This window comes from Salvelinus sp. IW2-2015, linkage group LG17 (assembly GCF_002910315.2).
Source record: "Salvelinus sp. IW2-2015 linkage group LG17, ASM291031v2, whole genome shotgun sequence".
Taxonomy (NCBI): domain Eukaryota; kingdom Metazoa; phylum Chordata; class Actinopteri; order Salmoniformes; family Salmonidae; genus Salvelinus; species Salvelinus sp. IW2-2015.
The window spans coordinates 29,641,691-29,656,279 of record NC_036857.1 but is presented as its reverse complement, the minus strand read 5'-3'; the positions used below and the strand labels follow the sequence as shown (position 1 = coordinate 29,656,279).

The 14,589-nt window shown below is 43.0% G+C and overlaps 1 protein-coding gene across 1 annotated transcript in view; it reads left to right on the top strand.

Moving 5' to 3' along the window:
• The window catches only part of LOC111976241 (vasopressin V2 receptor), a 53,278-nt gene that overhangs the window by 23,504 nt on the left and 15,185 nt on the right, over positions 1-14,589 (top strand). Inside the window, exons 3-6 of the mRNA XM_024005006.2 lie at positions 2,312-2,700; positions 3,432-3,677; positions 6,094-6,240; positions 8,096-8,873. Coding sequence (XP_023860774.1) covers positions 2,314-2,700; positions 3,432-3,677; positions 6,094-6,240; positions 8,096-8,873 — 1,558 coding nt within the window. The 5' untranslated portion in view covers positions 2,312-2,313. The remainder of the gene's footprint in view (positions 1-2,311; positions 2,701-3,431; positions 3,678-6,093; positions 6,241-8,095; positions 8,874-14,589) is intronic.

Genomic DNA, 14,589 nt, shown 5'->3' with positions numbered 1-14,589 from the left:
TGTGCTTGTTTGAACTTGCCTGGTTTAATTGATCAATAGAATAGTCCCAAAACTGTAACCCCCACCATCTGTCACTCTAGATACTACAGAGCAAACGTATTTGAAAGATTAAAAAATATATATTTCTAATAGTAATTGAACCCAGGTCTTCTCTATAGATACATTCCTCTGGCAGAGAGCAGCACAGTTGCTAACACTTTAGAAGAATAAGTCATGCTGTATTATCACACATACCAGGCTGTGTGAAAGTTATTACTGGCAGCAAATTGCACATTAAGTGGCTGTGGTACGACTGAGTGCAAACCTTGTAATTTCTTGTTAGTCACACTAAATTAAAATATATAATTCGAGCAGAGCTACATTCATTCAGTTTCCAAATATATATTTCCAGAACAACCTGACCTCTAACTCTCAAAGTGAGTACTGTACCTAGGAATGCCATCAGGGTAAATAAGACTTTGTTCTTAAGTTAGTCGCCTGCTATTTGAATGAAGAATTGTACTACTTGCACCTTTAAATAAAGGTCAAATAAATACTGTAACAAGTATATTACAAATATTCCATCCAATTAACGTCCCCCTGATAACGTCAGGTCATACCTGCTGTCACCATGGTAATTATAGTATCATTATGACCTCATTTCCTGTCCATTCTTCTTCTTCTCCTTTTGTTCACCCTCTCCTCCTCCTCCTGTCTTATCTTTCATCTCTCTTCAACTCTTCTGTTCCCTCAGCTTCCCCTTCGCTCTCGCTCTCCTTCCTCTCACCACTCTCTCGCTCTCCCACCACCCCCTCACCCTATTCTCTCCCTCTCCTCCTCCTCCTCTCCCCCTCTGTCTATTTATTTGGTCAAAGCTTTTCCCTATCCCACGACTTCATTTCTCTGATTATCAGTTTCATTCATATCAATTATGTTATTATTTACTTTTGTGCTATTTATTTATAATAGGGAGAAAATAAACGGGATTTTAATGGGATCAAGAGAGAGTGTAATTGGAGGGGAGAGAAAGAATGGTATAAACAAGGGATGAGAGAGAGATAAGAGCAAAGGTGAAGGACTAAAATGTGGTGGGAGAGAGGGAGAGAGGGATAGAGAAAGAGAGGGATACAGGGAGAGTGGGATAGAGGGAGAAGCTGTCAAATCAAGCCAGGGAAAGTATGAGAAAGAAAACAAATTGAAAGCGGGACTTACGTCAGAAAGAAGGAGAATTAGATAGACAGACCAACAGACAGGTTGTAGAACTGTTACATAAAAGCACAGCTTTACTAAACTACATACATACTGAGGAAATAAACAATGGTTGCATCTCAAATGGCACCCTATTCCCTATTCAGAGCACTGCATTCAGACACAAAGAGTTGACATTGAAGCATCTCTTATAAATTTGAACAATCAGTATAATCTCAATCTGAAAACATTCAATCTAATGATAAGACCATCACGTTGTTGCATTTGCCATTTGTTTTTCTTTTTTAAGCACTTTGAGATTATTTCTGTAAGGAAAAGCACTCTAGAATGTAAGCAAGACAACAGTCTCTGCACAAATAATGCAGCACCCCCCCTTGGACCAATTGAGATATCGCATGTGACTAACAAATGTCAGTTAATTAGTATAGCTCCCGCCTTGGGCCAATCCGTTTAATTTAGTAAACGGCGGATCTTTATGGCAAGACGCATCGTTCACCTAACTTTAGTCAAAATCGTCCCAGTGCTGTCTGAGATATGGCGTGACTAACGTACGAACGAATGAAGATAAATCAACAGTCCCCTCCCTGATTACATCGTGGACGATTGTTATTATCACGTTTGTTTCATAATGAGGCCTGTAAAAGCTATTTATATCCTCATGACAAAACATATCAGGAAGAAGATCCCAATCAATGAAACAAAGTGTTCTTACAGTTTGTCTAGAGAGAGACCCTGGAAGAAGTCAAAGAAAGATGGTAGAAGTATTGGCAAGAAGTCTGGACAAAGAGTGCTAAGACGTAAGAAGGGAGGGAAGGGGGATAGTAAGACTACTCGTCTGTCCAACAAATTAGAAGGCAATTGAAGATCATTTAATAAAAATTGGATTAACCAAACCTAACAAACCATCAGTTTATTATCAAATCTTAGCCGCAATGTTTATTGCATCAAACAGAGGAAGCTTGTGACTTGCATGCTCCGGTATAGAACAAGGCTGGACTATAGGACTATAGGTCATTTCCGCAGGCCCTGTGCCCTCTTTGCCCTCTCTCCCTCCAAAACAAACACAGGGGGAGATTTTATAATTATTTGTTTTATGAGGTTTCTGTTGTTTTGTTTTACGCAGGCATGGAAACCATCTCCGGGGAAATGGGTTGGAATGGATTAGGCCACTCCTCTCTGGCATCCGTGACAACAGGAAGAACCAACCTCACTTCCTCCCTCTTCTCCGACTTCACATCCCTTAACAGTTCTCATGAAGGGGCAGGGTCCTATTACTGGATTATCCCCGAGAACGCCTCAGCCACCACGCCCCATGCTTTACCCCAGCCCAGGGTGAGGGATCTGGGTCTGGCCCGGGCAGAGATAGGGGTCCTGGGCTTGGTGCTGGCCCTCACTACCCTAGGGAATGGCTTCGTACTGTGGGTGCTGCTCCGCAGGAGGAAACACAACGCTCCCATGCATCTGTTCATGGTCAACCTGTGTCTGGCTGACCTGGTGGTGGCGCTGTTCCAGGTGAGACTGACACCTCAGAGATTAGAGTCGAATCCAGTTCTCTTGGGATTAACCCCAGCCCTGTTTTGATTGCTAGGCACCACATGTATACAGTAATCAACATCAGTAACCTATGAGTGACCTAAATCACAATGACATGGAGAGTGTGGTGAAGCTAACATGACCATGATTCTGTCCCTTCTAGTCTGTTTAACAATATGAATTAGTCAACTATTCATACAACTCGAAATCATTGTTACAGATATATAATCTTAATTTATTATGTTGCTGCAAATTTTCCTGCAAACTTCTAGTGTATTTGAGTTTTAAAAAGGCTTCTGAAGTTAGTAATTTTCACATTGAAATTTTAGACTTGATTTGACATAATGAAAAATGTAGCAACCCCTACCAAAATGTCCATTATAATCCACATTATAATTCACGTTTTCTGTTGCTGCTGGATTATTTTCCTGCTGTAGCAAACTGGCTCAAATTAAGATCCTACATCTGTATATGGCCGTCCTAAATGACTAACACACATTCGCCTAATATTGTATGGTGGGTGCAGTTCTCAAAATGCAGTGGAAATGGCGTGAGCATTTAAATAAATATTATTATTCCATTGCTATGGCAGTCAGTCTACTCTGTTTCAATGTCCACACTAGCATGCAATGATTCATGGATTCTAAGTAGTATGCTAGTATCTAACGTAGCCAAGCTAAATTTTCTCTTATTTCCTGTCGGCCCCTCAGGTTTTCCCCCAGCTGGTGTGGGACATCACAGAAAGGTTCCAGGGGCCGGATTTTCTGTGTCGCTCAGTAAAYTACCTGCAGATCGTAGGGATGTTCGCGTCCTCCTATATGATCGTAGCCATGACAGTGGACCGGCACTATGCCATCTGCTGCCCACTGCAGGCCTATCGTGGTGGGTCCGTGTCCCGCTGGAACACCCCTATTATGATGGCCTGGGGCCTGGCCTTACTTCTCTCTATACCACAGGTAGGAGCACTATCACTGACCTCTGACCCCCTGGCCCTGCTGCTCTCCGTACCACAGGCAGGTAGGAACACCGAGCCTAAGCTTGAACCTAAGCCTTAACCTCTAACCCTAACTCCATCATGACTGCCTGGCCCTGCTGCTCTCCCTACCACAGGTTGGCACTGTAGGGGACAGTTAGCCTAACCTTAGTTTTATGTCCACATCTCAACTAAACCCTAACCCTAAACCCACATCTCAGCTCAATCCTAACCCTAAACCTAGCTTCATGTCCACATCCCAGCTCAACCCTAACCACGATTTTTATTTTTGATTAGCGAGGCTTTATTTCTATTACAGCATATAGGATGACTGTCATTCCTATTCCATTCACCCAGTTCAATGTAACATTGATGGGTTTAGGCGACTACATCATACTCAAATTTACCCTATACTCATTATGACATTACAACCTAGCCTACAAATGAACATTTATAACGTAGGTGCACAGGTCGAGAGACAAATTGGAGAAATCAAGATGACAGAAAGTGACACAATAAATACCCCCTTGCACACTCTTGCCTGCATCTAGCTGATCATGGGTGTAATCATTAGTCCAAACAGTTGCAAAACACTCCTTTCTATTGGACAAATTTAGGTAGGTCCCTCCCCGTTTCGTTTTCTTTCGTTGAAGAAATGTTTTGCAGCAGAACCACTGTAATGAACACACCCCTGATCAGTGACCAGGCGAAAAATCTTCTCCAAGCCAAACCTTCATAATATAACCACTAGCTGCTACAAAGCCTACATCGTTGTTACCATATTAACATTATAGTCAAAAAACTTAAAATAACGCGCTAGGAAACCCACAATCCAATCCATGTGTACAATCACTTCAAGCAGTTTAGCAGTTACAATGGGGGGTGGGCCCCGGAAGCAATCCATTCATAAAACCGAAAGCTTACCTTGACTTGGAAGAGTTGCAGTCTTGGAAATCCTTAGCCAGCTATCTAAAGTAAATAGCATTCCTCTCTGTTCGAGTCAGGTTTTATTTCTATATTTCTATTACCAAAACACATTCTCATTGACATTAGTGACCTGGGAAATAGTTACAGGGGAAAAGAGGGGGGGATGAATGAGCCAATTGGAAGACGGGGATGATTAGGTGGCCATGATGGTATGAGGGCCAGATTGGGAATTTGCCAGGACACTGCGGTTAACACCCCTACTCTTATGATAAGGATCTTTAGTGTCAGGGCACCCGTTCAACGTCCCACCTGAAAGACGGCACCCTACACAGGGCAATGTCCCCAATCACTGCCCTGGGGCATTGGGATATTCTTTTAGATCGGAGGAGAGTGCCTCCTACTACTGGCCCTCCAACACCGCTTCCAGCAGCATCTGTTCTCCCATCCAGGTACAGACCAGGACCGACACTGCTTAGCTCTCTCCCTCCCTCCCTCTCTCTCGTTCAAAACTGATCAACTATTGTTTTTCTCTCTCTTTGAGTCTACTACTCACCACATTTTATGGACTGCAGTGCTAGCTAGCTGTAGCTTATGCCTTCAGTACTAGATGTATTCTTTGAGCCTTTGACTGGATGAACAAGATGTTATTTCATACTGCAAGAAAAGTTGTCATAATTACTGTGTAAGTCTATGGAAGGGGGTGAGAACCACGGGCCTCCTAGGTTTTGTATTGAAGTCAGTGTACCCAGAGGAGTACAGAAAATAGCTGTCCTCCAGCTACACCATGGTGCCACCATAGAGAGTGCTGTTGAGGCTACTGTAGACCTTCATTGCAAAACAGTGTGTTTTAATCAGTTATCTGGTGACGTGATATATATTTACTATAGATTTATCACAAACGTTTCAACATTTTTATTTTTCAGAAATGTACTGAGTAGGATGGGCCTCCCCTTCCTCCACTGAAGAGCCTCCACTGACCCTAACCCTAGCTTCATGTCCACATCCGGGCTCAAAACCTAATCCTAGCCTCAAACACAACCCTAACATGACAGTCTCTGCCCACTTACCGTTTACTTGAGCTTTCACACAACCATTTACATATGTTCTGCCCTCGAGGCAGAGCTGCACTCAGAACAATATAGAGGTAGGGACACTGGCCCTGCTGATCAGTATAGGCTACCTCGGGTGTGTACCAGGGACAGCTAGATGACATGCTGGCTCAGGAAATTAAGTCTCAATGGGACACTCCTGCCCTGACCCCAGGGCCTGCAGTCAAATTTAAGATGTTCCATTTTTAGGCATATCATGAGATCAGTGGAAGTTTCCTAGACTGTGTGGTCTCCTGTTCTGTTAGTTGTGAAGGAAATTGATGTTTAGTTTGGTTTTGACTCCCTCACCCCTCACTCTTCCTTCCTCCCCTCCCTCCCTCCATTCCCCACCCTCTCCCCCCTCCAACATTCCCCTCTCCCCAGTTGTTCATCTTCTCGCGGTCGGAGGTGTCTCCAGGAGAGTTTGAGTGCTGGGCTAACTTCGCTGAGCCGTGGGGACTCAAGGCCTACATCACCTGGATGACCCTAGCAGTGTTCTTACTGCCAGCACTAATCATCACGGTCTGCCAGGTACTGTCTACTACTGAAACAGACGCACACACACTGCCAGGCTTAATGATCACTGTCTGCCAGGTACGACAACAAGTACACAACACAGTGTGACCACAGAACAAAAATATAATAGAAATGTATCCTTTTTCCACATTGACAGGCACAGCGTTAACCGCGGTGCAATGCCCTAGGAGGGTGCCTGGGATCAGAGACCAGCTGCCCTCCGTTTACCAGTTCACTTCCTATTTCATTATCCTTAAGGCTCTGGTCAAAAGTAGTGCGCTATATAGGGAATAGGGTGAAATTTGGGATGCACACCATATCTCTAAGCTATAGGCTACCTGCCACCCCCGAGAACATACAAAACACAGAATTAAAAAATTGATTTTGCATGAATAAAATTTGCTGTGTTTTGATGGAGCGGTTTTTGGTAGGCTCTGTTGAATAAGCTGCAGGGAGTCAGTTCTATCAGATCAAGGACAGGCCGGACAGCTGGTGGGATAGATGGGGTGGCTGTAATGGCTGGTGTTGTGTAGCATCCCGTGGGGGATAGAGACATTCTGGGCTACCTCCCTCTGGTCCAGTCAGACTCAGAGAGAGAGCAAGCTGCTCTATTTAAGGAAATATATTTCCAGGGTCCGGCTATTTGCTGTTTCCCCTGGCCTAATTAACACAGCCCACTGTAGACCTACTGCTGTGTGGCTGGCCTGTCAGAACACTACCCACTGTGAGGGACCCAGCGAGGAACCAGAATAACAGTCAAATGAACCAGATCCCAGCCAAAGATTAGGGACATTGAATTAATTTGTGTTTCATTACAAGTGTAGAGCTGGGTTCAAATACTATTTAAAATCTTTCGAATACTTTGAGTGTGTAATTTATTCTGCCTGGAGTTCCCCCGATGGGCGAGTTTGGTGTTTTGGCAATATTCTATTGGTTCCATTATGCCAGGCAAGCTCAGTCAAAACAGCTTAAGTATTTTTTATTATTTAAAGTTGTGTTTGAACCCAGATCTGATCATGTGACCTCCTTGCTAACATGGTTTGGCAAGACATTGTTCTAAGACCCAGTTTCTCATGACCTGCTGGGGTCTTGTGCTTTTTCAGGAAACAGAATCTAGGACATTTAATTGAGTTAGAAAGGTCTATGTTTGGTGTCTGTGTTGGGATGATTAGGTTTAGGAATCGGTTCCAAAATACTTCTCTATGTGCACTCTTTTACTGTCTAAGTACATTTGATCTATTAGTATCTACAGGTAACTGCCAAAATAAAGGAAACACCAACATAAAGTATCTTTAGGGCGTTGGGCCACCATGACCCGCCAGATCAGCTTCAATGCACCTTGGCATAGATTCTACAAGTGTCTGGAACTCTATTGGAGGGATGCAACACCATTCTGAGATTAATCCCATCATTTGGTGTTTTGTTGACGGTGGTGAAAAACGCTGTCTCAGGCACCGCTCCAGAATCTCCCATAAGTGTTCAACTGGGTTGAGATCTGGTGACACACACACAAACCCTTTAAACACTCTATGCTCCTTTGAGACCCCTCTTTCAAAGTCACTGAGATCTCTTCTTCTAGCCATGGTAGCCAAAATAATGGACGACTGGGCATTTTTATACATGACCCTAAGCATGATGGGATGTTAACTGCTTAATTAACTAAGGAATCTGTGTGGAAGCATCTGCTTTCAATATACTTTGTATCCCTCATTTACTCAAGTGTTTCCTCTATTTTGGAAGTTAGCTGTACGTTTCTATTAGTTGTATGTATTTTACTCTTTTAGTATCTAGCTACATACTTCAGACATATTCAGACTCATTAAGACACATTCATTCATTCACTCATTCATCTATTTCTTTCTAATTCCAGATCCGGATCTTCAGAGAGATTCACAACAACATCTATCTGAAGTCAGAGAGGATGGTGTCAGCAGAGCTCAAGAAGAACAACGATGTCATCTTCCACTTCCACAGAGTCAAAAAGGACAGCGACAGAGCGACCAGGGAGCAGGGGAGAGGGGCATGCAGAGGGGGGAGAGGAGCAGGAGGGGAACAGCTTCTAAAGACTATGAACAACAACCCCTCCAGCACTCTCTGTAACCCTCTCTTACCGCTCTCCCCCCAGTCTACTACAGCTGTTGTACCCTCAGAGTGCTATCCCTACCTGTCCCCCTCTCCACAATACAGCAGCTGTCACAACAACCACACAGCAGCAACACAGCAAAGCCCCTTCAATACCCCAGATAACATAACCCTCCCCTCCAACCCCGGCCTCAGTGACCAAAGGGGCTCTAGTACAGCTGTAGTTCCCCAATCATGTGACACGTGCTCACATGGATCCCATGGCCCAGTCACCTCAGGTGGTTGTGGTGGTGGTTCAGTGCCTCCTAACAATGGTGGATGCTACTGTCATGAGTCCTACACATCCTTCGAGCTCCCATCCTCCCCCCGGTGTGTCTCCTCTCCACGCCCATCGCTGGAGTACCCTCCCCCACCCCCCCGGGCCCTGACGCCCCCCTCCATCTCCAAAGCCATGTCTAAGACGGTGAGGATGACTTTGGTGATAGTGTTGGTGTACACAGTCTGCTGGTCCCCCTTCTTCATCGTTCAGCTGTGGGCCGCCTGGGACCCCAACCCTCCAGACCAAGGTTAGAGATCGAAGACGCACGCACACAGAACACACTTACTAAGCACACAAAGCATACTGAGCTCCAATGTATGTCCAAATATTTGGGTCACTGAGGTTAAAAATATGTTATTGTTTTCATATCCACAGTGTTGGGGAGTAGTGAACATGTAATTCAACTAGTAATTTAACTACATTTTCCAGTAGTTTAGTGGTAGTTGAACTGAATTCAAATCTAGGTAGTGTTTTCAGTAGTTAAAGGTTGATTCCGCCACTTCTCAAACTCATATTCACTATCTCCAGCACCATAACAGTATCTACATATGTAAAAGCAGCACGGTTCTATGATCCGTGGTTAAAAAGATATGAAGAAAGTTCCTAAAAAATTGTTCTCTGTGACATCACATTTCTTAAAAGTAAGAAAAACTTTCAACACGTTTCTGGCCGTGTTGAAAGTAGGAGGATATTTTCTTGCTCCACGCGTCACCTCAATTCTCATAGTATTTGAAAATCATTGATGTCATCGAGTAGAACTTTTTAACTTTATATTTTTTTCTACAAAATGTAAAAATGCACCGTTTTCACGTATGTAGACACTGGTATTGTGTTGGATTAATGAAAATGAGGTTGAAAAGTGATGGAATTGCACTTGAATTACTTTTAGCCATGTAGTGGTATAGCTAACTAGTGGAACTACAAACTATTTTTTTGCAAAAAGAAAAAAATGGGTAAAGTAGGCAATCATTTTCTTTCTTTTTCTTTATCAGACCTGCCCTAATTCTCACTTGAAACATTGTTTTTGTGTTGAAATCCTACTTTGACGCTGGCATGTTTTGGACTTCTAACACCATTTTAAACACCTACAGACTTCTGGGTTGTACAATTGGATCTGTCTATTTCTACTACATCCATTGATACCAACCATTAGTCTGTGTGATTAACGGAGGCTGAGCTAGAGTGGTGTTTGTGAGACAAGGGCCGGGGTAGGTTCTTCTGACATCATATGACCCCAAAGTGATCTGTGCTTGCATTTTACAGTCTATGACATTTCAGATTTACATATGATAACTTTTCACGAAGTACTTTTTCAAAGTAACTTTAGTTCAGTAAACTATATTCTTTGTAGGGGTAGCTTTAGTGTAGCTTAACTTCTTTCAGTGTGAAGTAATTGGTAGTAGGGATTAGAGGTCGACCGATTATGATTTTTCACCGTTGATACCGATTATTGGAGGACCAAAAAAAAGCCGATACCAATTAATCGGACAATTTTTGTAATTTATTTGTAATAATGACAAATACAACAATACTGAATGAACACTTTTATTTTAACTTAATATAATACATCAATCAAATCAATTTAGCCTCAAATAAATAATGAAACATGTTCAATTTGGTTTAAATAATGCAAAAACAAAGTGTTGGAGAAGAAAGTAAAAGTGCAATATGTGCCATGTAAAATAGCTAACGTTTAAGTTCCTTGCTCAGAACATGAGAACATATGAAAGCTGGTGGTTCCTTTTAACATGAGTCTTCAATATTCCCAGGTAAGAAGTTTTAGGTTGTAGTTATTATAGGAATTATAGTACTATTTCTCTCCATTATACAATTTGTATTTCATATACCTTTGACTATTGGATGTTCTTATAGGCACCAGTGTAACAGTATAGCTTCCGTCCCTCTCCTCGCCCCTACCTGGGCTCGAACCAGGAACACATCGACAACAGCCACCCTCGAAGAATCGTTACCCATCGCTCCACAAAAGCCGCGGCCCTTGCAGAGCAAGGGAAACAACTACTCCAAGTCTCAGAGCAAGTGACATCACCGATTGAAACGCTAATAGCGCGCACCCCGCTAACTAGCTAGCCATTTCACATCGGTTACACCAGCCTAATCTCGGGAGTTGATAGGCTTGAAGTCATAAACAGCTCAATACTTGAAGCACAGCGAAGAGCTGCTGTCAAACGCACGAACGTGCTGTTTGAATGAATGCTTACGAGCCTGCTGCTGCCTACCATCGCTCAGTCAAACTGCTCTATCAGATATCAAATCATAGACTTAATTATAACATAATAACACACAGAAATACGAGCCTTTGGTCATTGATATGGTCGAATCCGGAAACTATAATTTCGAAAACAAAATGTTTATTCTTTCAGTGAAATACGGAACCATTCCGTATTTTATCTAACGGGTGGCATCCCGCATATTGCTGTTACATTGTACAACCTGTCATAATTATGTACAATTCTGGCAAATTAATTATGGTCTTTGTTAGGAATAAATGGACTTCACACAGTTCGCAAAAAAAATATATACTTATGTATTGATTTTAAAGAAAGGCATTTGTCACACCCTGGCCTTAGTATTCTTTGTTTTTTTTAAATTATTTTAGTTAGGTCAGGGTGTGACATGGGGAATGTATGTGTTTTTGTAGTGTCTAGGGTGGTTGTATGGTTTAGGGGGTTAAATAGAGTAGATGGGTTTGTGTTTAATATAGGTGTCTAGCTGTGTCTATGGTTGCCTGAATGGTTCTCAATCAGAGACAGATGTCATTAATTGTCTCTGATTGGGAGCCATATTTAAGGCAGCCATAGGCACTAGGTTAATGTGGGTAATTGTCTATGTTGTACGTTTGTAGCCTGTGTGTGCACTTACGTTATTAGCTTCACGATTCGTTTGTTGTTTTGTTTCAGTTTGTTATAGTGTTTGTTGCGTGTTTTTTCCCTTTCTCTACAATAAAAGAGAATGTATTTTGCACACGCTGCGCCTTGGTCCACTTTCTCTCAGCAAGACGATCGTGACAGCATTGATGTTTATGGTTAGGTTTGGTGCAACGACAGTGCTAAATCATCACCCGTTTTGGCGAAGTAGGCTGTGATTCGAAGAGAAATTAACAGGCACTGCATCGATTATATGCAACGCAGGACACGCTAGATAAACTAGTAATATCATCAACCATGTGTAGTTAACTAGTGATTATGTTAAGAGTGATAGTTTTTTATAAGATAAGTTTAATGCTATCTAGCAACTTACCTTGGCTTCTTGCTGCCCTCGTGTAACAGGTAGTCAGCCTGCCATGCAGGCTCCTCATGGGGTGCAATGTAAGGCAGGTGGTTAGAGTGTTGGACTAGTAACCGGAAGGTTGCAAAAACGAATCCCCGAGCTGACAAGGTGAAAATCTGTCGTTCTGCCCCTGAACAAGGCAGTTAACCCCGTTCCTAGGCCGTCATTGAAAATAAGAATGTGTTCTTAACTGACTTGCCTAGTTAAATAAAGGTGTAAAAAAATATTAATTAATTTAAAAAAGAGAAGAAAATCGGCCAAATCGGTGTCCAAAAATACCGATTTCCGATTGTTATGAAAACTTGAAATCGGCCCTAATTAATCGGCCATTCCGATTAATCGGTCGACCTCTAGTAGGGATGCACCGATATTACATTTTTGGCCAATACCGATATTTCCCTTGCCCCCCAAAAAACTATACCGATAACCGATATTTAACATTTTAGCAGCCTTTTAAGCATTCTAGTACATTTAAATAGTTAACACACACACACACACACACTGACCAAAAACTTATTTTGTTGACATTTATGTATGTCCCTATTACCAGTAAAACATAATCAAAATCTATTTCTTTCACTTACTTGCTGTGCTGTTTCGTTGTTCACTTGTTCAGTCATTTCAGTCTCAACCAGGATTTCATCATACATGTCAAGCAGTGAAGTTTCAGCTCTCTGTCCGTGGCCTCTCTTCCTCGGTGCGCACTGTCACTGTGTCCGTTTCTATCTTGTCCAGCTGTGTCTGTAACATTTCACGTAAACCCTGTTTCTTGTCTGCATCGAAGTAGCGGCCCTTGTACCTAGCATTGAGAATGGTGGCAACACAGTAAAGAGGCTCAGAGAGAATGCCACCGAATCGCTTGTTCACAGCCTCTTGTAGAGTACTTTTGCAAGTGTTAACCCCACGGTCTGTGTGGGCAGTTTTGTTGAGCAGGCGTTTCAATGCCATGACAGAGGGTATCACGTCTGCTGCAGACACAGTTGATTAGCTTATTTCTCCAGTCAGTTGTTCGAATGGAGCTAGGAGTGTGTTCATGTTTCCAAGTTTCAAACATGTTCTCAAATACCATTCAAATGGCAGCAGCGGTATGAGAACCAGCACATTCTTGAGCATGCAATAGGGCTTTCCTCAGTACAGTACAGTACAGTACAGTTCCTCGTAGACCCACTGTGCTGTCAGACTCAGCATGCTCATCGGACTGGCATCGCTGGTCCAAATGTCAGTAAATCGTGAAGCTAATAGCAGTGACGCCCATAGCAAGTAGCTCAGGGATGTGAGTTTCAACAATACTATGTAACTCCAGTAGGGCAACATCTGAAAAATAGCGCCTACTTGGTAGTGTGTACCGGGGCTCGAGGTGCTCGACCAGTCGGCGAAAGCCACCATCATCCACGACAGAGAACGGTTGATTGTCAAGGGCAATGAATTCCATTGTCTTGGCATTAATGGATTTCGCCTTTGAGTTGTCTCGCTGAAATGTTCTTACTCTTTCAAATGACTGCTGGACTTGAACTTGTTTAGTTGTTGGAAGTGTGCTCTAAGTATTTTTCTGCTTTTGTTCTGTGTAGCACTGTATTTTTCGTGGCGTCATTACGTCATCTACCTACGTTATATAGGTATGCACGTCAGCTTTGACATTGGTTTTGCACATCGGCGTTAAACTAGACATCGGGCCATTTTTACCTAATATCGGCCGATTCCAATATGCTTACCGATATATCGTCCATCCCTAATTGGTAGCTTGGTAAACTATCTTTTCAGAGTAGCTTCCCCAACACTGCATATCCAGAATAATGAAAGCTGGTGAGGAGAGGACGTCTCATAATAATGTCTGGAATGGTATAAATGAAACGGTATCAAACACATGGTATCCATGTGTTAGATGTGTTTGATACCATTCCATTTATTCCATTGCAGCCTTTACTATGAGCCCTTCCTCCGATTTCAAGTGCCACCAGCCACAACTGATCCAGAACTAGAATTTATTTAAGGTCACCATAACATAACTCAACTCAACTAGCACTGTGTCAGGTGTCCGCTTACAACTTCAACACTGTGGATTCGTTTTTTCTTCTCTCATCTGAAGCAGAACACACTGGCATGCGCATGCACACACACACACACACCACACACACACACACACTGTCACGACTCCTACCGAAGGTGGCTCCTCTCCCTGTTTGGGTGGCGCTCGGAGGTCGTCGTCACCGGTCTACTAGCTGCCACCGATCCCTTTTCCCTTTTCTGTTTGTTTTGTCTGTTTAGTTTCACCTGTTCCTTGTTGAGGTTGATTAGTTGGGTTATTTAAGCCGGTAGGCCCGCCTGCTCTTTGTGCGGGCTTAACTATTTTTCCCACTGTGTTACTATGTGGCAATACGTATTGTGTTGGGCATTTTGTTATTGTGCGCCCGGTATTCTTGGCGAGCGCTATTTGTTCCCTGTGCGTAATAAACGCTATCCTGAACTTGCCTCCTGCGCCTGACTCCGCACCCACTACGCCCCAGTATCGTTACACACACACACACACACACCACACACACACACACACACACACACACACACACACACACACACACACACACACACACACACACACACACACACACACACACACACACACACACACACCACACACTAAGCATACCTCAGTGTCAGTAAATAACCTGTTTATATCT